This window comes from Cynocephalus volans, chromosome 3 (genome assembly GCF_027409185.1).
Source record: "Cynocephalus volans isolate mCynVol1 chromosome 3, mCynVol1.pri, whole genome shotgun sequence".
NCBI lineage: Eukaryota > Metazoa > Chordata > Mammalia > Dermoptera > Cynocephalidae > Cynocephalus > Cynocephalus volans.
Genome location: NC_084462.1, coordinates 146,946,979 through 146,969,309, shown reverse-complemented (window position 1 = coordinate 146,969,309; position 22,331 = coordinate 146,946,979). Strand labels below are relative to the sequence as shown.

At 51.7% G+C, this 22,331-nt stretch overlaps 1 protein-coding gene across 1 annotated transcript; it reads left to right on the top strand.

Moving 5' to 3' along the window:
• Nucleotides 1-682: 682 nt before the first annotated feature.
• On the top strand, nucleotides 683-21,958 carry RAB15 (RAB15, member RAS oncogene family). Its single transcript, XM_063091978.1, has 7 exons — nucleotides 683-806; nucleotides 18,057-18,117; nucleotides 19,107-19,167; nucleotides 19,644-19,721; nucleotides 20,408-20,497; nucleotides 21,565-21,630; nucleotides 21,800-21,958. The coding sequence occupies exons 1-7, from the start codon at nucleotides 683-685 to the stop codon at nucleotides 21,956-21,958; spliced, it is 639 nt and encodes a 212-aa protein (XP_062948048.1).
• Nucleotides 21,959-22,331: the final 373 nt, after the last annotated feature.

Below are 22,331 nucleotides of genomic sequence, written 5' to 3'. Positions count from 1 at the left end.
TTTGCCCGCAGCCACCACCGAAGGATTTTGCATTTGGAAGTGTTTCTGTGGTCATCTGTCTTTTCGCCCTGGTGAAGGAGGTCAGCAGGCATTGCCACCGCGTGAAGACAAATATGGGGACTGGGGAGGGCCGTGACTCAGTCACACAATGTTAACAAAGGGGAGGATTCCAGCAACGACTCGAGAGCTCCCGAGGGGGCCTTCGGTAGTAAACCGTGTTCGAGTCCACATCCTGATCAAGGCCTTCGGACCCGGGTGAGCCCCGGTGAGGAGGCCGGCCAGGCTCCGGGCAGACTTGGGCTGGGACTTGGGCAGAAGTGACGGGGCCGCAACGCGGAGCTCGGTGGAGGTGGGCTGGCCGGGAGCGCAGCGCCCCGCTCAGAACGTGCGTGGAGAAACGAAACGTTCCCCGCAGCCCTGCCCGGTCCCTGGGGCCCTGTGCGTCGGGGTCCCCGGCTCCGAACGCGCTCCCCCACCTCTCCCGGCGGCTGCGTGGGGAAGGGGCGGGCAGGGGCCGCCGCCGCTGTCTCCTCCCACCGCCGCCGCCGCCGCCGCAGCCGCGCTTCCCGCACAGCGAGCGGGGGCCGGGCCCGCCTTCCTCGTCGCCGGGCGCGATGGCAGCGGCCGAGCGGGGCTGAGCCCGCCGCCCGTCCGCAGCCCCCGGCCCGCTCCCGCCCCAGCCATGGCGAAGCAGTACGATGTGCTGTTCCGGCTGCTGCTGATCGGGGACTCCGGGGTGGGCAAGACCTGCCTGCTGTGCCGCTTCACCGACAACGAGTTCCACACCTCGCACATCTCCACCATCGGTAAGGGGCGGTGGCCCCAGGGCGCCCCACCCTCCCCGCCGGCGACCTCGCTCCGGCGGGCGCCGCATCCCCAGCCCGGGAGGCATTGTCCGCCCTCGGGCTGGAGCCGGTGGCGCGGGAGGCCAGGGCCAGAGGAGAAATCCCAGAGGGAGCAGGCCACCGGCTGGGGACCTGAGCCTAGGTGCCCGCAGGTGAGGGGGTCCCCGCTGCCTGCCGTCAGGGACCAGGGGTAGGATCTCCCGCCTCTCGCTGGGCCGAGAAAACGGGGGCGAGTGTAGGCCCAGGTATCCCCCGAGCTGGGGCCTCGAGAATCACGGCCACCGAAATGACATCCCACACCCCAGGTGGAGAGGGGGAGGGGACGTAAAGCTTGTGCTGGGTGAAAGGGATTCAGGGTGGGGAGCCGAGTCACTGAGGTACCCTCAGTTCAGGGATGACCCAATGTGGGGTCAGGATGGGGAAGAGAAGAGGAAGGAGGGGTCCAAGGGGTGAGGTTTCCAGGGCAGAGCTGAGAAGGTAAGCCTGGAGGTGGGACACCTGGAGGAGGGCATAGATAAGGTGAGAGAGGGACAGCTAATTGGCTGAAACATTTGTTTTGAAAAAGGAACGTCAGGAGTACTTGTCCAGACCAGGGGATCAGAAGGCAGGCAGGACACCCCTTAGAGTACATCTTCGATCTGGCAATGCAGGAGCCTGTGGTTACAGGGACAAGGCCTAGTGGCATCCCGGACAGCGCTGTGATGGGGTCATCTATTCTGGAGGTGGGTCCATGGCCTTCCCTTTGAGAAAGTCTCTCCATCCTGGGCCCTAAGGGGCCCCCTCCTGCGGAGGTCTGAGTTGAGGGAACTCCACCCACACCTAACAGGATTCAGCCTCTGCACTCCCAGGCCCCTGGAAACACCTGTTGGTGGGCTGGTCATCCAGTTGGGATGCTCTCCTAGAAGCCCCTGCTGCCATCAGGGAGGGCCCCAGCTCTCAGCTTCCTCTTGAGGGTTTGTCTCCACCCCACCCTTCCTCCTCGCCCCCCCCCTTGCCAAGAGAAAAGAGGGAGCAGGTAGATACAGCCAGAAGGAATGGAGCCTTGTTGTTAAGAGGCAGCCTTCATTGTCAGGCAGACCAGGAGACCTCACTTTAGGGCAACATGACCTTGAATATCACTTAAGCTTCTGAGCTTTAATTTCACATCTGTAGAATGGGAATAATATAGAACCTACCTCCCAAGGTTTTGTAAGGATGAAGTGGGATAATGTTTGTGAAACACTTGGCACAAGGTCAGACACGTGGCGTGAAGCTGAATAAATGCTGCTTGCTCTCACTATTGTCATTAGTGAGCTCTTAGGGTCTCATTGTCTCTTTGCTTCACTTTCTTCAAGGGAGTTAGCGTCAGGGAACAGAATGTCCATTTTTCTCAGGCGAGCTACAAAAGCAGGCTCCTAAGAGCTTGGGCTGGTCTACTGTTTGGATGAGAGACATTTCAGAGAGATGGGTAGGGTAGAGACAGGGCTGTGTGCTCAGGGGAGGGCTCAGGAAAGAGGCAGGTGTTGGGGAAAGGCCTGGGAGTAAGCAAGGGAGTGTCTGAGGAATGAGATGGGGTATGCGGACAGGTTGCAGGCTTGGGGACAAAGGGCAGCAGGTTACCACTTAAGGAAACTTGCAGTGGCTATCCTTGGGACGGGCCTGTTGCTGGGAGCTGCTGAGCTATCTGCAGAGGGCTGTGGGCTGCCTGGGGGCCCCTGGCTTTTGCCTGAAGAACAGTTTGCACCCAAGTGTCCTGGCCACATTGTAAGTCTTAGGAGTGCCCTGAACTTTTCCCTTTGACAGCTTTACTTGCCCACCTCATTTCAGAAGCTCCTGCTTAGCACTCTGGGGAGTTAGCCTCTCCTGGGAGACAAGTGTCCTCCTTCCTGGCAGAAGGAAGGAACCCTATTTGTAAGGAACCTTACAAATGAGGGAACCCTATTTCCAAACTACCAGGATAGCCCTTCCAAGGCTCATGCTCTCCTTAAAGACAGTCCCTCTCCCCACTCCTCTTATCCTTGACCCTTTTCCAATCTTTTCACCTTGTCATCTCCCTCTTAGACACCTTCCTGCTAAGAGGTGAATGCTGGATGGGTCACAGGGACCTCATCAGAGGTGAGTCAGTGAACAGGGAAGGGGGTATCTCCACAGCACCCTCTCCCCACAAGGCGCTTGGTATATTGATCTAAAACCTGAAGATGGTCCCCAACATTCTTTCTCTGCTTCTGATGGCCGGGTCCCCCTTTCCACAGGACACAGAGGACTCTTTAGGAGTTTGGATTCCGTGGAAGAGAAAAAAACCTCTTTCTTCACATCAGCCATTTTTAATCTGCCACACTGGTTTTCTTAGATGCTTTCCTATTTAAAGCTTACTGAGGGACTTGTGATTCTCCCTTGTCTTGGATGTGTTTTTCAACATTAACTAAAACTTAAGGGAAAGAGTTGGATGGTCAAGAAAAGAATTTTCTTTATGTAATACCAAAAGTTTCCCAAGGAGATGGAAGGGGCAACCAGGAGACAAATCAAGGAAATGGATGCTACAAAGTCATATTCATTAATTTATCCATTTATAAAAGGTGTGTGTCCTGTGGACTAGGCTCAGTGCTAAGACCTGGAGGTTCCAAGATGGATAATACACACAGTCCCTGCTCTCAAGCTATGCCTAAACACATTCTTTTACCATGCTGGGCACTGATCTAGGCACCTTTCCTGGAGGATTTTGATTTTTTTTTTTTTATGAATGGGGAAAATGAGGCAATTGCTGCCAAGACAGAGTTCAGATTCTTGGCTCATGTTGATAGCACCTAGGCTGGCACTTTTTGTGATTTACTGTGTACTCCACTTACTGTATAAGAGCCTGTGACATTCCAGAGAAGAGCCTGCCAGGGAGCAGTGAGGAGACCTTCCAGGTAGACTGAGGCACTGACCGTCCCCCTGTCCTTTCTGGCCTGCAGATGGGCAGGTGGCCTTGCAGTTGACTGCCATGGGCATCCCCTTCCCATGTAGTTGTGCTGGCCCAGATGGGGTTGGTAGAGAGGGGACAGTCAGGCCTTGATGTCCTCTGCCTACAGCTATTTCCTGACAAGGCTCTTTTACCTGGTAAACAAATTAATTGAGCATTCCCTACAAAGCAGCAGGCCAAGCATTGTAGAAACATTTTGAAGTCTACTTTCTCCTGCCCACAGAAGCCTATAATCGAGTTGGGGAGGCAAGACACACACAGGCAAAAAAGAGCTATTGCCAAAATGAGATAATACATCTGAAAGTACTCGGTGAAGCACTCTTCAAATGTAAAGGATCGATTATGATCGCTACTGTTACTCTTAATGAAGGTCTCAGTGGTTATCAGAAGCTAATAAGATGTGCTATGAGGCAGCTGGTGAGTGGCGATGGGACTGATGAGCTATGGCTGCGATGAAGAGCTGTTGGAGGCTGGGGAAGGAGAGAGGCCCCTGTGGACGGGAACCAGCTGGGAAGGCTGAAACCTCAGCCATCAAGTGTGGGCTGCTTGTCAGGTGGTTCCTGTAGTGGAAGGGAGCAGATGGAGTGACATGAGCAGAGATAACAGAGGTGGGAGTTGAGTGGGCATCTGTGGGACTCTGGGCAGTCTAGCTGCAACAGAAGGGAGTTCGTAGAAAAAGTGTGAGAACATTCCTCTGTTTGTCTCTGTCTCTCAAACTGTAAGTACCTTGAGGGTGAGAGCAAATCTTATTCTTCTTTGTTTTCATTGTCCCTAGTACAGGGCCAGGCATATCTCAACACATGTTGTTAAATGAATGAATGAATGTCGGGGCTAGTTGGCAGAGGGCATTGAGGGCCTGGCTCAGGAGGTGGAACCCGAGCCTTAACAGTGGTAGAAAAGCTTTTGAGCGGGGTACTTATGACATTAAATGAAAGATGAAGTTAAGACTTGAAGCAGGGACACCAGTCAAGGGTTGTGGCAGTATCTGAGCATGAAGAAGCCTCTCAACTGGTTCCTCCTCTCTTTCCCCTCCCACCGCCTCCTTTGGCACCAGCACCAGCCTTCACACAGTCGCCTGTCCTAGCTCTGTCCAGAAGCAGGGGGTGGTTCAAACCCAAACTGATCAACCTGGCAACTTCTGAAAGGGTCTCATGTGACCTGTGCTGTCTGCCCAGGCAAGAAGATGTCCTACATGGACATCTCTCTTCAGGGGAACTTTGATGACCTTTCTTCATGGTGGCCAGAAGCGAAATGTAAGCCAAACTGAAGGGACTGCCCAGGAGTTGGTTTTCTTCCTCCCATCCTCGGCCTTCCCTGAGTAGACCTGCCACCTGGGCTGTGGACCTTTTGTTTGAAAGGCTGCCTTTGGGCTGCACCCCTTCTGGGTGAGGAGAAGACCACGGCCTGTGATTTTCCAGCTGGACTGGTTGGACGGCTTGGACTGCTGTGGTTTCAGGGCTGCTTTCTCAGGCTAGGTTTGCTCCACAGTATCACCTTTCTCAGGAAGTTCTGTTGGAACTGGCTCTGGCTGCCTGGGGCAAGGACTTGTGGCAATGGAGGGGAAAGAGAAGGTGAGGGAAGGACCAGGGGGGCTAGATCTGAGCCTGGAATTGAGTAACAGACATGGGGTGAATGCTTGGGCATTTCTGCCCTGGGGTCAGCAGGTTTTGAGATGGAGGTACTGTGTAGAAATGCAGTGTGACCTTGCAGGAGGGTCAGGGCTGGGTCTGTGTGCTCCACTGTGTTGCGTTGGCAGGTCTTAGTTCCCTGCCAGCCCTCATGGAGCCTGAGACCAGTCCCTTTCTACCCTGCTCCCTGGGCCCTGTAGAAAGGCAGGGAAGGTGAGAAGAGATGAGTAGAATGGAAAGAACCCAGACTGACAGGCACATTCCCATGGGCTTCCTGGCTCTTTGACCTTCAGACACTTACTTAACATCTTTGTGTTTAGTCTCTGCATCTGTACATTGAAGACGGTAACAGAATCCTTCTTAAAGGTTGTTGCGAAGATTACAGAGGCTAATAGATACAAAGCCCTTGGCTGAGCCCTCAATAAAATGGTAACTGCTGTCATTATGTTATTCCTGCTGGTAAGAATGTTATAGAGGAGAACAAACTGTCAATAATGTGCTGTGAGGTGATCCTACCCATCACTCATGTATTCAGTCACTCTGGCACTATTTACTGAACACCCACTATGTGCCAGGTGCCATGCAAGGAGCTGGGATACAGGGTGAACTAAAAAGTTAGAAATCAGGGAGCCGTCTTCTGTTCCAGAGGAGCACACGAGCAGGCTTGTGTCTCATTTCAGTTTCTGTTCCAATACCCGCATTGCCCTGGCAGCACCAGTGTCTGAGAAGGAAGAGTGAGTTCAGGAGGAGGTGCAGAGGAGTGAGGTGACCCGAGAGGACGAGGGTGGCTGTGCCTCAAAGCTCAGCCCTCTGCCAGGTGTCGCTCTGCCTCAGGCCTCCATCCGTCTTTCTAACACAGGCACAGACCCGACTTCCCACCCTTTCCCCAAAGACATGATCCCTGGGAATGAACGTATCTGACACCCGCAGAGGGTTGTGGCTGATCTGTGCATCCGTGCCACTTTCACAGATCTGCAGATTCACCCATGGCTTGGAGCACCCTGTTCCCTTCTGCCTCCCTGCACGCCCTGGTTTCTCTTCCTTCCTTTTATGCCCCCCTAGCTTCCTTATGCCCCCCTAGCTCTTTCCCCTCCTCAGACAGGTTGGTGATGCGCTTTATAACATGACAGTCGATATTTTGCCATTGGCCTTCTACCTTGATAGCCAGCTCTTCTCAGAGTGCCTTCCTCTGTAATCTAATATTTGAGCCTGTTTCCCTGTAAAACTGCCAGTTTCCTCTATAGGCTTCTGACCTCTCCGTGGCTCTTCTGCCTGGTCAGTGAGCTTTGTCAAGGGGGAACAGGGCTCCCGGGACATCTAATTCCTCCCACTGAGGAGGAAAGAGCCAATCACCAACCTGGTGTTATAACTGGGAAAACTGAGGCCTGAGAGAAGGAATGACTCCCATCTTGCGTGCAGGTGACTCAAACTTGAGCCATCTCCTGTCCTCCAGTTTCTGCAGACTGGCTTTGGGCACACCCTTGTTCAGCCCAGAAGTCCCTTCCACAGCTTTCCGAGTAGAGCCTCTCTCCTGTGAGCCCAAGGGTGAGTGCCCTCCCAGCCTATGTGAGGGCTCTGGCACTAGGGACTGCTGGGCCCCTGTGCTGGCACAGTCTGCTTCCTGTGCACAGCCCCTGATGGAGATGCAGGGGCCTGTGACTGAGGAGTCCACGTGGGGGACCTCGGAGGATGAGATCTGAGTGTTGCCTGCATGTTGCCATTTTGATAACACGTTTACTGAGAACTCTGTGACCATGGCACTGTGATCTATAGAGAGGGCCAACAGTTGAGTTTGAAATGTGAGTTATTCCCTGATTGCTCTTCCCTGATTAAAATTCTCTCTCCACTGATCTTTTCTTCTGGCATATACTGATTTCATTCACTCATTCACTTGCTCAGTCATTCATTTTTTCTTTCATTTATTCAACTTCGTTGAATAATATTTCATGATCTACCTCGTGCCAGGCAATGAGAACATGAAATGAATGAGATGCTGCTTTGCTCTCTGGGAGCTCACAGTGTAGTTGGGGGGAGTCAGGCATCCAAACAGACAACCAGTATATTATGCAAAAGGAATGGCAGAATGCTTTGGACTCACAAAGGAGTGAGAAATCCCTCCTGGGGACACTGGTTAAGGCTTCAGAGGAAGTGACATTTGAGTGGGGTCTTGAAGACTAAGTAGGGTTCTCCAGGGAAAAAAGTGCTGGAGGAGACACACATCTTCTCCCCTGGAGGAGGTGCTGTGAAAAACACCCCAAGATTGGAGCTGCTGCTCTTCAGATTTGCTGGGGCCAGCTGGTCGTGGCCATGCCACAGTCATGCCAGCTTAAGTTCAAGTAGGTCCTTGCTAGGAGTTTGCCTTGCTGGCTCTACTTGAGGGCAGACACATCTGGAGGCCCTGTCCCTTCCAAGATGTTTGCTCTTGAGGCTCCAAGCCCCCTCTTCCTCCATGAACCTTTTGCTACCAGCCAGCACAACCCTGCCTGAGAAGCAGGCTCAAAGGAGGGAGGCTGGAGGAGTGACTGGTCAATGGTCTGGCAGGTCTTGATTAGCCAGCAGTAGGCCCAGGGTGGTGAGGCCCAGGTCCAGGGGTAGCTGGAGCATACTGCACGTATCACCAAGGCTCTCTGGAGGTCTGTGCACATGGCAGTAGGAAGAGCGAGGGGAAGGGAAACAGTATTTCCTGAGTACCTGCTCTGTGTACCTGCTGTGTGATGCATGCTGTGTATACAGATCTCATCATAAAGTGGGGAGAGGGGTTCTGAAGGTGGCCTTGCTGGTGTTTGAGAAGTTTCTTGGTGCATTCTTCAGGCTAGAGCCTCCAGACAATTGTATACACACGTGTGTGCGCACACGTGCACGTATGAGGTTCCCCATGAGAGCCAGGAGAAGGGAAGGGCCTTGCCATGGTTTCCCCGTTGGTAACAGAGGAAAGAATAATATTGGTCCCTTTTTCACTTCTCTTCCGAGTTTGACTGAAATGTGTTCCTACCTTAGGATATTTGCTGTTTCCTCTCCCAGGGCCCTGATCCTTCAGATCTTCTCTCTGCTGGTACCTTCTTGTTATTCAAGTCTCAGCTCAAATGTCATCTCCTTTAAAAGGTCTTTGACCAGCCAGTCTACAGCAGCTTGCACACGGGTCTCCTCATTCTCTACTGCATTATCCTGCTTTTGCTTAACATCCACTCTCTGAAATTATGTATTAGTTACTTATTTATTATCTGTCTTCCCTAGAAGAATGGAAGCTCTCTGACAACACAGATCTTCCTGTATTATTCATTGCCTGTCCTGTAGTGCCTAGCTTAGTTCCTGGCACATAATAATCATTCCATAACAGTTTGTTTCAGTGAATGAATGAATGACTTTTCCTAGAGGACTTTTGCTTTTCCCTGAAGGAAGTCATAGGTAGTATTTGTTCCTTGGGACTCATGAGACAATGAGAAGTTCTCTTTGCTAGGCATGTGTTTGGGACTGTGAGAAGAGGGGGGACTTCTGCAAGGGGTGAAGTGTTTCCATAGCTTTTAGCTCTTCTGCTCAGATGCATGTCATAGGAGAAGCTCAGACATAGCAGGAGTGAGAAAGTGGCTCCCGTGACCCCTGTGCAAGTGGGATCTGCTTGGTGCATGCAGAGATGAGGAGTCGGTGTCTTAGACTAAGGTCAGTGTTGCCTGTCACTCAGGGTCACTACTAGTGTCAGATGATGCCCATTAGCTCAGCCAGGCTGCTGCAATGACCTCTGAGGACCAGCTTAGCAGCCAGGTGCTCTGGAGTGAGGAATTTCTAAGGCTCAAGCACCAGGGCCATACTTTCCTTCCAGCCTTGTTAGAATCACTATTTGACTGGGAAACCCTTGAACATGATAACAGTCCCCGGGCTCCTGGGTCCTGGGTTTCCAAAGACTTACGCTTCAAGATTTTCTGTGAAGGTGGTGGTCTCCAGAGTCATCCTGGTCCCCTTTTTGCCACTGTCCTTGCATGTTGAGTGGGTGTTTGTGTGCATCTGTTTGAGTCTTGAAAAAGAAATCTCCAGTACTTCTTGTAGGTGGGCACCTGAATCAGAGCCTTTGACCCAGTACTCTTGAGGTTAAAACACAGTGAAAGGATCAGGATTCTATCTGTTAAGACCAGGGCCCCTTCCTTCATTTCTGCTTCCTGTCACTTCTGGAACAAGGTGGTGCGAACGCTGACCAATGCATTTGTACAGAGAGCCGGGGTGCACCTTTTCCCTAGAATGAAGCCAGCATGAGGGACATTCAGTCTGCAGTTCCACAGAGGAGAAAGTCAGTTGGTGTGTAGTCTAACCGACTGCATGAGTCACCAGAGAGGAAGAAGAGGGACGCAGCTAGTGGCAGGTTTGGGGCAAAGTTGCCCGCCCCCTCCCCTCACCTAATTGCTGTGAGGCACACTGCCAGGACCCTTTCTCTTGAGTCCTTTCTTGAGCTTTGTCGCTTAGCTTTCCCTCTGTGTTGTTCTCTCCCTATTTTTCCCCTCCCACGTCCCTCAGTGAGGGGGGAAATGATATTATTGGTCTCCTGATACATTTTTTGCTGAGAGAAGGTTTTGAAATAGGGATTACTATGATGCCTTATCTGGTGTGGCAAAGTCAGGCAGCCACCTCCGTCTAGGGTCTGCCTTTCCTAAAGTTTGTCTTGGGGTTTCTCAGGATTGACCTCTTTGTAGTGACCTCCTGCCACAACCCCCAGGAGCTCCACGTGTCCAGCACATGCTGGTTTCCTGCAGGGGGAGGGGAAAAGGGCATTCCTGGGGCTTGTGCTTGGTAACTGGAGCCAGCATAGCCCCAGAGATTGGGTGTCTGCCTTGGGTTTCAGGTATATTAAGTTGTTCCTTGTCATGGAGTCTCATTGCTAATGAAAAGGCTCAGGTCACGCTGCTGGTGCATTGGGCTGAGGTTGATCACAGTGATAACATTTGGCACCCAGAAGCAGCCCTGTTTCCACTGGAGCATGTGGCACTTGGCAGGCAGGCAAGCTAGCACCTGACATTAACCCATGCAGTGCTGGCTGTGGGGAGATGGGTGCTGGCCCACTAGTAGGCACACCCTCTGCCAGAAGTTAGGTTGCAGCCAGACTCTGGGGGCCATTTGGGCTCCACAGTGGGTGGCATTTTCCAGCTTAGTGCTAGCTCTTGGCCTTGCCTCTGTGCCCTGCTCTTCATCCTCTCCCCAACACAAGCCCCCTTCTGCTTCCCAAAGCCCTTCCTGTTCCCCAAGCTGTGGCTCTGCGTTCCCTTGTCTCATAATAGTTTCTTCAGCGAACATTTCCTAAAGCTCTGTGTGCCACACCCTTTGTCATGGGTTTTATGCCTTGTCTTATGATCCTCACAAAAATTCTGACATCAGAAATTGTCATCCCCATTTTACAGGTGAGGAAACTGAGGCAGAGGTTAACTGTCTTTCCCAAGAACAGGCAGGTAATCAGTGGTAAAGGCAGGGTTGGATCCAAACTCTGACCTCCCGATTGTGTTTTGAATGGCTGTGTTGCTATTTCTTGAGCCGCGCTTCCTCTGTGCTTTCCAGGGCTTTCTTGGGACGCAGCAGTGATGAGAAGGAGTGTTCTTTCACCTGGCAGGACCCTGTTTCCTACTTTCCACCGTCATCACAGCACGTCCACTGCTAGACTGGGGAGGCAGTAATCTCTTCCCTGTTTGCCTGCCCAAGACATCTTGGGAGCCAAGTGCGTACCAGGCTGTCTCCCCTGCTCCATCCCTGTGTCCTGCTCCAGCCCTCAGTGCCCAGAGGAGGACGGGGCCTCGCCTGTCCTCCCAGTTCTTTGATGGCAGCCCTGTCACTGCACTTCAGGGCTCCTGTGTGACCTGGCAGTCACTGGGGCTTGCTGCTGGAGGGGGAGAGGCCACACAGCCGGGACACAACAGGAAGAGCGGGGAGGCCTGGGGCTGCCTTAGGTCACGGCTGTGTGGTGAGGACAGCACCGTCCACAGCATATCGGGACCTGGCACTGTCGGTTAACTGAGTGAGGGTTCAGATGGCAGGAAACAAGTCCCTGCTTCTGAGCCATGGGCATTCATTTCTTCTATGCTCTCTGGGGCAGGGAGATTCCACTCATGGAATTGCTGCTTTTTGTCTGGCACTATGCTGATAACGGAGGCAGAGATTTAAAAAACAAACAAGCAAACAAACAAAAAAAAACCTTTGTCAAACACAAAATATATTCTCTGCCTCTTAGGTCCTACATGTCCAGTTTGAGCTAGAAGACAAAAACTAGGAGGCAGTAAGGAGCAGGGACTGTGGTCTTAGAAGTCTTCCTCCCAGCCCGTAGTTGAAGTGTCTTGCCCGCCCACTTGGGGGAGCCATTAGGCAGCAGCAGACAGTCCCAGGCTGTGAATCTTTAGGCAATCCTGAGGCGCTCTCAGATGTCATTAAGAAAAGGGGCACGTGCTATGAGGATACCCGGGGGCCTAACTTGGGGTCTGGTCTGGACTGGAGGCTGTGCTAGGATCCAGTGCCTCAGCCCAACTCCAGCCAGCGTATTCCTCGTTTTTAGGCATCTCCGCTTCTCTCTGCACATCGTCTGTCTACTCATGCTTCTCTTGTTCCCACCTGGCCAGTCTCCTCTGCCCCATCTGCACAGAGCTGGTTGACCAGCTTAGCCAACCTCCCTTCCCCCTGTGGGCCAGGGCACCTTGCAAGTCACTGGCAAGACCACTGATGGTCCAGTTGGGAGCTGCTTCTCCACAAGGAACACACTGCACCCAGCTCTGCTTCCTTGAGCAGAGGCTTTGGGCTCAGCAGTTTTAGCCAGAAAGGGACACTGGATGTAGCAGACACCATGACAGACCTATCTGATGTGCTGGGGAAAAAAATAATGAACTGTGCAGGATGCTTTGGTCACTTGGTTGGGATAGGGCCCCATCTTCCTGACTCTCCCCCAAGCTCTCCTAAAGTTTCCAAGAACCTCTGCTGGAGCTGTGTAGAGGTAGTCTGTCTGTTTCTTAACACTTCTGTTAAGCCTGGTCCTTTCTGTACCTGGGAAAGGAGGTAGACTCTCTTCTAGGGACAAAGAGGTAGCCATGTCAGAGTGATGAATCTGAGCTTACTGGAATCATGAACTATCTCAAGGAGCAAGAAGTTCCCTGAAAATAGGTTATGGTGAGTGTCTTATTCAGTTTGGGCTGCTATAACAAAATACCTTAGACCGGGTAATTTAGAAACAACAGATTTATTGCTCACAGTTTGGGAGGCTGGGAAGTCCAAGATCAAGGTACTAGCAGACTCGGTGTCTGGTGAGGGCTGCTCTTCACTACAAAGATATGGCACCTTCTAGCTGTGTCTTCACAAAGGGGAAGGGCAGAAGGGGCAAACGAGCTCCCTCGGGCCTTTTATAAGAGCACTAATCCCATTCACAAGGGCTCTGCCCTCATGACCAAATCACTTCCCAAAGCCCCACATCCCAACATTACTGCACTGGGGGTTCAGCATATGAATCTGGGGGGACACAGACATTCAGATCATAGTGGTGGGCTTGTCCATGTGTGCACCTCAAAATATCAAAACAGGTGGGGCTGTAGCAGGTGGAATGGAAAACAGTAAGATTCCTCAGCCTCAGAGGGTTGAGAAACCACTGGCCGAGTGCAGAACACCCTGGGTATGTTTTAAGGGACCAGTTTTCCAGTTCTTGTTCAGCTACAGATGTGGGAACATGAGGACAGTACTTGGCCTCTCTGTACCTCACGATAATACCACCTACTCCTGCCTGCTTCATAAGGCTGGCATGAGAACCATGGCTCAGGATTCCATAGCTAAGGGGGTACTATAAAGTCAAGTACTACTATGAGCCTAGTGTGTGGTTCTGCCTAGAGATGTGCTAGAGAGTGATTCTCAAACTTCAGTGTGCAAAAGATCTAGTAGGCGTGGGTGAGCCCTGAGAATTTGCATTTCTAACAAGCTCCTTATGATACTGGTGCTGCCTGGACTGGCAAGGGTACTGGATTAGCAAGGGACTGGACTGTGTAATCCCTTCTACATCAGGTTCTCTGGTTTGTTTTCCTGAATGCTCCCCAGGAAGCTCTTATCCAGCAGAGGGAAGTTAAGAGGGACAGAACCAGGGAATGTCAGGTGCTTTACACACATTAATTTATATCCCTAACAACCCTTAGGAGGCAAGTGATAGTCTCATTCTACAGATAAGAAAATGGAAGCTTGCTCAAGTCACACAGCAAGTGCCGAACTAGGACTGTGGATCCAGGTCTTTTCTGACTCCAATGCCAACGGCTGTCTCTTCCACTACATTATAGCTCTCAAACTTCCCTCTATCTAAAAATCGCCCACAGTGCTGTTAAAAACACATGTTCCTGGGCCTCACTTGAATTATGATTCAGTAGGTCTAGGCAAGTCAGGGTAGCTGCATATTTTTTAAAAAATAACCACAGGTGATTCTAATGCTGAGGATGCAAAGCACACCTTGAGAAATAGAGGACTCCAGTGCTGCCTCTCTTGACACTTCAGGTGCAAAGCTTTTATTCAAATGTAGTTCTCAAACTTAAGCATGTGTGAGAATCACCTGTCAAGCTTGTTGAAACACAGATTGCTGGGCCTTATCCCCAGAGGGTCTGGAATTTGCATTTCCAAGTCCTGGGTGGTGCCGATGCCACAGGTCTGGGGACATACTTGGAGAATCACTGTCCTAGAAGCTTGCTACTCAAAAGTATGACCCATGGGCCGGTAGCATCAGCTTCACAGGAAGCTAATTGCAGCATCTCTGGCCTTATCCCACAGCTAATGAATCGGAATCTGCTTTTTAACACAATCCCCAGGTGATTCGTGGGTACCTTAAAGTTTGAGAAACGCTACCTGGGAGGTGGAGGCAGATGGAGAACATCTCTTCTTCCCATAGATACTAGAGGTGCACTGAGGAGGGGTGAACTGTTATGTGATGCCCCGGGGGGAGCTGGTGAGGACAGTTGAGAGGTGAGACTTAAAAAGGACAGAGGACTCTTCCCCAAGGGAGGGCAGGGAGAACAGGAAAGTCTGAAGAAATGAAGCAGGCCTCAGAGGAAAGGCTTCATTGTGCAGCATTCATGTGGCCCATAAAGCAGTGGAGATGGGGTTCTATTGAGAGCACAGGGATGGGGAGGGGGCACTGGGGCTGAAGCCTCCAGCCAGGAGGACAGAGGCTGGGGAAAGTGGCAGGTGAGCACACATCTGACTAAACAGTTGGCTGAGCAGCTGCAGTAGTGTGCGAGGTGACAAAGCATGAGGCTGTAGGGGACTAAATCAGGCCAATGTTTTGACTTTGTCCTGCAGTGCTCAGCAGTGGAAAAAAACAACAGCCGTGCAGGGACAGGGCAGGGGCCGCAGGGGCACACGTTACTGCGGGCAGGGCTCGATTGGCACGGTGGACACTGTGGAAGTTCCGGGTGTGTAGAAACAGAGACTAGAAGGAATAGATTGTACCCAAAGGTCCTCGGGCTATTGACCTTTTTTAAAATTTACAAAAAGTGGGGGCTGGGTGGCGAGGGAAAAATCCTTCAAAAGACATAGACTTACTCTGTTTCTTACATCATATGTTAGTGCATGTGAATAGCCAAAATTTAAGCATTTTACTTCTCAGAGATGTTAAAACAAATTTTATTGGGTGGCCATTAGGGCTTAAGTTGCAAGATGGTGGGCTGTAACGGGGTGCTGTGAGCCCCAGAATGCCCCAGCCTTGGTCCCTGGCCACACAGCTAAGAACTGAGGGACGAAGTGAGAAGGAACCAAAGCCCAGCCTCACATCCAGTGTATTCTTATCTTCTTGTCAGTCCTGCCTCTTGTCACAGCCTCTTCTCTCATAGGGAGAAATTTCCCTTCATATTGGAAACACCTCTCCCAGCGAAGCCCTTCTCAAAGATCACAGGGAAACAGGAAACTAAGCATAGTTTAGTCTTCTGTGCCTGGTTAACACATAACTCTCCTCTCGTTCCCCCAAGAAACAGTGCAAGGGGTAGCATGGGCTCTGGCATAAATAGATCCATGTTTGAATCACTGCACTTGATGCGCTGACCTTGGGCTAGTTATTTACCTGTCTGGGCCTGTTTCCTTTTAACTAAGCTCTGTAAGGGCAGGAACCATGTCTTTCTCACCACTCTCTGCACTGAGCACTGTGCTGGGCACATAGTAAGTTCCCATAAATGATTGTGGAATAAAGGAAATAAAACCTTTTGGGGCTGGCTGGTTAGCTCAGCTGGTTAGAGCGCAGCCTTGTAACACCAAGGTCAAGGGTTTGGTTCCCCTTACCAGCCAGCTGCCAAAAAAAAAACCTTCTATCTTTCCCCCTCTCCTTGTGACCACTTCTTACAAGGCACTGTCCTTGACCAGGCTTGTTAGGCTAGTTTGAGGATGAGCTAGGTTTATTATAAAATGAACAAAATTTCTGATTATTCTTGGAGGAAGGCACTATATCATGAAACAACTGGAATTTCCTGATTCCCTTCTATGCCAAGTATCAGGGAGAAGCAAGTTCCCAGTAACTGTCCGGGAAGGGAGTAATCACGCTCCTCCTCCCACCAAGGCCAGGTGCCTCTCTCCTTCCTCCCTCCTCCTGTGCGCACTCTTTCTCTGGCAGAAGAATGGATGCCAGACATTGCCCATTTGGAAAAGTACAGCTCGATAGATATGAATCAGCTTGGGCAGGCAAAAATGATTCACGTCTGACCAACTTGATTTAATTCAGGCCATCCGTTCTGTATCTTTTTCTCTCTTGTAATTAAATGATGATTGGCCTCGATGGTGGGAGGGGAGAGATGGGATTTACTGTGTATTTGTGGAAAGCTGGGGACAGGATCGATAAGGGGAGACGTTTTCCCATTTGGCAAATAACTGATGCAAGGTGGCATGGCAGTGGCGTTGGGAATGCTGGCAACTCTGGGCCTTCTGGGCTGGCTGTGCAGCCTGCTGATGGACAGTCCAGACTCTGCCTTTACCGTGTTCCCCATCTGAAATCTGGTTAGTGATGCCCACGCCTGCCCTGTCTCCAGGGAGCACACAAAGACTCGTGCTTAATTAACCTTCTAGACACAGCTCTTGAATCACTGGGCACAGTGCCTGGGTACAGTGAAGGCTGGGGTGAGGCATGGTGGTCTAAACATCTCCCTTCCTCTCTCTGACATCACCCAGAGTCAAGCTTGTTTGCTGCTGGTGATGCTGACTTCTCTTGCTGCAAATTTCCCCAAATCTGTTTCTGCCCTGGGCTGGTTTGCCAAACCCCTTGTGTTTCCTGTGCTGTGGCAGCTTAGCTCTCAAGCCCTTGGGCGGAGGAGCTGTGTATTAGTCTGTTTCTTTTACTTATAACAAAATGCCTGAAACTGGGTGATGTATAAGAAAATAAAATTTATCGCTAACAGTTTCAGAGGCTGGGAAGGCCAATGTCCAGGGAACACATCTGGTGAGCATCTTCTTTAGTGGTGGCTTTACAGCAACGCAGGGGTCTCACATGGCAGAAAGTGGTGGAGCAGAGATAGAGAGAGAGATCCTCATGCACTCTCCTTATAGAGCCCTCATGCACTCTCCTTATAAAGCCACACCCATGACCACCATTAAACCATCAATTTAATCCCCTCCTCAAGGCCCCACCTTTCAATTACTTAATAGGATTTCCCACCCTCAATAGCTACAGTAGGAATTAAGCTTCTAATATGTAGACTTTGGGGAACACAATTCACTCAGTCCATAGCAGGCTGAGAGCTCTGTGCTGCTTTGCCCCCCCCCCCCCCCACGCCATGCCACGCCTCGGCCTCTCCATCTGGTCATGTGATAGTCACTCACAAGCCCCTGCTGGGTGCCAGGTGCTGTACAAGTTTATAATGATAGCTGCAGTTCATTGTGCCAGGCACCGTGTCTCATCTGGTCTTCTGAGCATCCCTGAGATGACTGGTAACATGCCCATTTTTTACTGATAAGGAAATGAAGGCTCAGAGAAGCAGGGTGCCCAGAGTCATAGCTATGAGTTAAGTGGCCAGAGTCAGGATTCAAGCTCAGGCCTGACATCAAAGCCTGTGTTCCTTCTAGTAAACAACAATACCCCCTCTGGTAATCAGGGGTTAGTCAGCATCTGAGATCCACTGAGGCCTTCTCCTTGGTGGGCCTCTGCTAGGTGCCAGGGCTTCATACACAACCACGGGCTTGAAATAGTCCTCTCTCTCCAGGGTCCATGTGCTTTCCCCACATCCACAGCAGCACTATTACCCCTTCTGGTTATTAAAGGGGGTGGGGAGAGAGAGAGAGAACAGGCATGTGGATTGCTATTCCTAGGGATTAGAATTTCAGGGAGGATAAACACAGGCAGTTCTCTCCAGAAGTGTAAATAGGAAGACTTCACACATGTGTAGAATGAGACCCATTGTGGGTCTGTTCGGTGAGGCAGTGATGAAGTAGATCCCTGCATATTCACTCTGCCTCTGCCCCCCGAGTCCTTTACTGTTGGCAATTTTCTGCTCAGGGAGGTAGGGAAGCCCCATTCGAAGTGCCAGCACTTCCTTAGGTCAGCTTTTGGTTAAAGAAGGCCTTTACCTCATTCCACCTCTTTGTCAAATTAAACCAAAAGGAAATCTCTTCCCGTATGAGTGCCCTGGGCCTTTCAGTTCTCAGTGGGTGCCCTTCCCAACTTTCTTGCTTTCTTCCTTTCTCCAGGTGTTGACTTTAAGATGAAGACCATAGAGGTAGATGGCATCAAAGTGCGGATACAGATCTGGTGAGTTGGGGAGGAGAAAGAGGAGGCAGACGGAGGAGGGGAGGACCTGAGCTGCTCCCTAGCCACCACTGTCCTGTGTGAAATCCCGAGGCTCTGGGATAACTGGCCACCTCTATGACGGAGAGAAGAGGAAGGTGCAGAAGCTCAGTCTCCTGCTTCTATGAACCTGAATCTCCAATCTCTTTCTTAAGAAATGTTACAGGATTGACCAAAAGTTCCCAAAGGGCAGGAGGTAAACTAACCATTATGAATTTTTTTTAGAATCAGGCTTTACCGAGCTGGCTGGTTAGCTCAGTTGGTTAGAGCACGGCCTTGTAACACTGAGGTCAAGGGTTTGGATCCCCATACCTGCCAGCCACAAAAAAAGAAAAAAGAAAAAAAAAAAAAAAGAATTGAAGAATTAGGCTTTACCCTTGGGCTGTGCGGCACTGTTTGCAGATTGGAAGGAGGGAGGGCTACAGACCCTGGTGAGAGTTTCCTCAGTACAGCATGGTGCAGTTTCCGCAAGGAGCCACAGGGTGCTGCTGTGGCTCTCTGGCCTGCAGATCCTGGAAGCACTCACTGCCTTTGCCAGCATCAGGAGCTGCCTCCCAATTCCAGAATGAGATGGGCATTGCCTTCAGAGGTCCTATAGGGACTGGGAGTGTAGCAGCATCCCCCTCATCCAACCAAGTCTGGCCACAATGACCAAATTCTAGAGAGAGCTGTCCAAGGTTCAGTTATGGTTGTGGCTCTTAGTACAAATGATATAGTTGTCAGGAGGGGCTGAGGCCCTGCAGGCCTTGTTGTGCCGGTACAGATGACCAGATCTCTGACTGGAGAGTCAGGTGTGTTTGGATCCCCTTCGGGGTCAAAGCACCACTGCTTTTTCACCTCTCAGCTCCCCAGTTTTTTCTGCAAGGACAGGGAGGTTTCCCAGCTCCTGCTCCTCCCCTTTGCAACTGCTTCCCTGGTCCCTGCTCCTCTGAGAGATTGGCTTTCTACTACAGGGACACAGCTGGACAGGAAAGATACCAGACCATCACAAAGCAGTACTATCGACGGGCCCAGGTAAGCTCCCTTTCCAAGGCTTAGAGGTGGGAAGCTGCCACCCACACTCCCAAATCTGGGTGTTTGAGATGTCTGTGCCACTGACCCCCAAAATAGGGCCCTGGGATTGCCTGCTGGGGAGGGAGCCTCAGGTCAGCCTCTCAGTTGTTCAATGATCCACCAGTTATTCTCAGAGCATTTACTGTAGGCTGGTTCCCCATCCCCTCCCCAACTTCCACCCTCCACCCTAGGTCAAAGACCCAGGTCAAAGCATATGGTGCCTTCCTATCCCAGAGAGTTCTGTGACAGGCCAGGAAGAGACAGCTGGGGAGGTGGGGTCTGGGAGCAAAGGAGATGTTTCTGGATGCTAAGGGTCCTCATTATGCTAGCAAGGAGGAAGGAGAGTGAGACCCAGCATTTAAGGAACCATAGCCCCTCTGGCTCCAGGACTGTACACTCTCTGTGCATCCACCTCCTCATCTCTTTTTCTTTCCCAGGGAATATTTTTAGTCTATGACATCAGCAGCGAGCGCTCGTACCAGCACATCATGAAGTGGGTCAGTGATGTGGATGAGGTAGGAGCTGCGGCCTCAGTGACAGGGTGGGGAAAGAGTGCCTCAGAGGGGCAGGCAGGACCATGGCTGGAGGAAGAGTGGGGCTCTCAGAGCTGGTGCAGAACTGCTGCCAGGACACCTTGCTCTGCATAGTCCCTGAGGAAGACCTCTGGGTGAGTCAGACATGAGGGAGAAGCCGAAGCTGCCTTGCCCTCCTGCTCTGTTCCCTGCCAGGCCTCCATGGCTGTGCCCTCCCCAGAAACAGGCTAGTTCCAAGCCTGTCCTGTGAGCAGCTTCCTTCCTGCAATCTCAGGAGCAGGTGGAGTTGCAGACTGGGGTCTGGTCCTGGCTATGCACAATAGCTGTGGAGCTGTGGGCAAGCCATTTGAGCTGTCTGGGTCCTCAGTTCCTCCTCTGTAGAACGGGGGCCGGACTTAAATCCAAAGTCCTTTCCAGCTCAGATGCCAGTCATCCAACCAAAGGAGGCATTAGTTTTAGCTAGAGCATCCTCTACCCTAAGCTCTCCCCGTGACGCTCCTGGGGTCAGCCATGGTACTTGGAGGGGCCTAGCACCTGAATCCAGGCAGCACACTCTGTCCCTATGGCTCTTGAACTTTGCGGTGGTTTGGAGGCCAGTGTAGACTATGGGGGGAGATGGGTGGGAAGAACAGCTCTCACTGGTAGGTCTGCCTGTCCTCTGTCCTTAGTATGCACCAGAAGGTGTCCAGAAGATCCTGATAGGGAACAAGGCTGATGAAGAGCAGAAACGGCAGGTGGGAAGAGAGCAAGGACAGCAGGTAAGGTAGGGGAGTGGACTAGCTGAGTCCACCTTGGGTCTCTGGGGAACTTCCAGGGCAGTCCTGAGAGTGAGACCCAGCAGTCTGTTCACCGTCCTCGGGTCCTCTCACACCTCCCTCAGAATCCTAGAGCACACTGTGAGTGGCCATCCTTGAGCGTTTGCACGTTATCCTTCAGGATGGTGATTTGGGTTCATCCAGAAACAACACCCTCTTAGGCAGCAACTTTCCCACTTCCAAGTCCCCCAAAGCAGGATTCCACTCTGCTTAAGAGATCATCCTCATGATAGTGATGAGAAGGGCTTCAAGTTGCAGACTTTTCTCTAACAGCATCCAGGTACAGCTGCCATTGTGCAATCAGAAAATGGACCTCCCATACCACCCCCTACACACATTCCCGTCCTGTCCTCCTCATGCCTGGAAAGATGTAGGAAGGAAAAAGAGGGACGTCAGAGAAGCCCCAGGGGCAGAGAAGGTGGGAGGATGGTGTGGAAGGCATGTCCAAGCCCGTGGGGAGACCATCCTTCCAGAGCACAGAAGGAAAGGTTGATATTTTTACTGTATGTGTTAAGCAAGTGCTTTTTGGTGTGTGACCCCATTTAATCAATCCACAACCTTGGATGATAGTGCCCTTCCTAGCAGAAGATGAAGCTGGGGCTTAGAGAGAATAAGTAACTCCTTCAAGGTTGTGCAAGCTGTTAAGTGGCAGCACTGGTATTCAAGTCTGGGTCTGTCTGACTTGACTCCAAAGCCCATGTTTTTCATTAATACACCATACTGCCACAACATTTTGGTGTCTGTCTCCTGATGGATGATGTGTGTGTGTTGGGGGTGTGTGTGGGTGAGGGTTGGAAGAACGGGTAGGTGTATTAGTGGAGCATCTTCCCCATTCTCTGCTAGCCTGTGTCTTGGAAGGAACTCCCAGTGTCATCTGAGAAGTTGTCTACTCTGAGAAATTATCACATCACAGCATGGCCCATGAGTGCAGTGGCAGGAGTCTGTGCTGGGTGGTGTGGGCACCTCCCTTCCCTTACTGACTCTCTTTCAGAAATGTCCTTCTCTTGCAGCTGGCTAAGGAGTACGGCATGGACTTCTACGAAACAAGTGCCTGCACCAACCTCAATATTAAAGAGGTGAGTGCTCTGCAGACCAGTTGCTCTGTCTCTCTGGCTGAGTCCAGCAGAGGGGGAGGCCAGAGGAGGGCATGGCAGACAGGAGCCCAGATGAGATGGGACCTTGCCACTGGGTTGCCAGGGGAAGAGGAGGAGACATTGGGCTAACGTGCACCCCTTGGTTTCCCAGTCTTTCACGCGTCTGACGGAGCTGGTACTGCAGGCCCACAGGAAGGAGCTGGATGGTCTCCGGACACGTGCCAGCAATGAGTTGGCATTGGCAGAGCTGGAGGAAGAGGAGGGGAAACCTGAGGGCCCAGCGAACTCTTCGAAAACCTGCTGGTGCTGAGGTTCCTGTATGGGGCACCCCACATGACAACCCCCTTCCCTCAGAGGCCTGTGGGCAGACAGGGGAGGCTGGGCTTTGCCCTGCTGCTGTCCTCGCATTTGATGACCCTGGTGACTATCAGTAGCTGCTACGCCCCCCACCTGGTCCTGAGAACAGCTCTGCTGTCACCTCTGAGCAGCCTCTGTCCCCAGCCCCTCTACCCTGGAGTGGATCCTCAGCCTGTTTCCCCAGCCTTGGGCCTGCTATGACCCCGCCATATGCTGCAGGCACAGTCTCACCACCCTGAGCTCCCCAGATGGTGGCCGCGGCTGGAGTCAGGGCCACTTTAAGCCTCCTTCTTTCTCAGCACATCTGTTTCCTCTCTGCTTCCCAC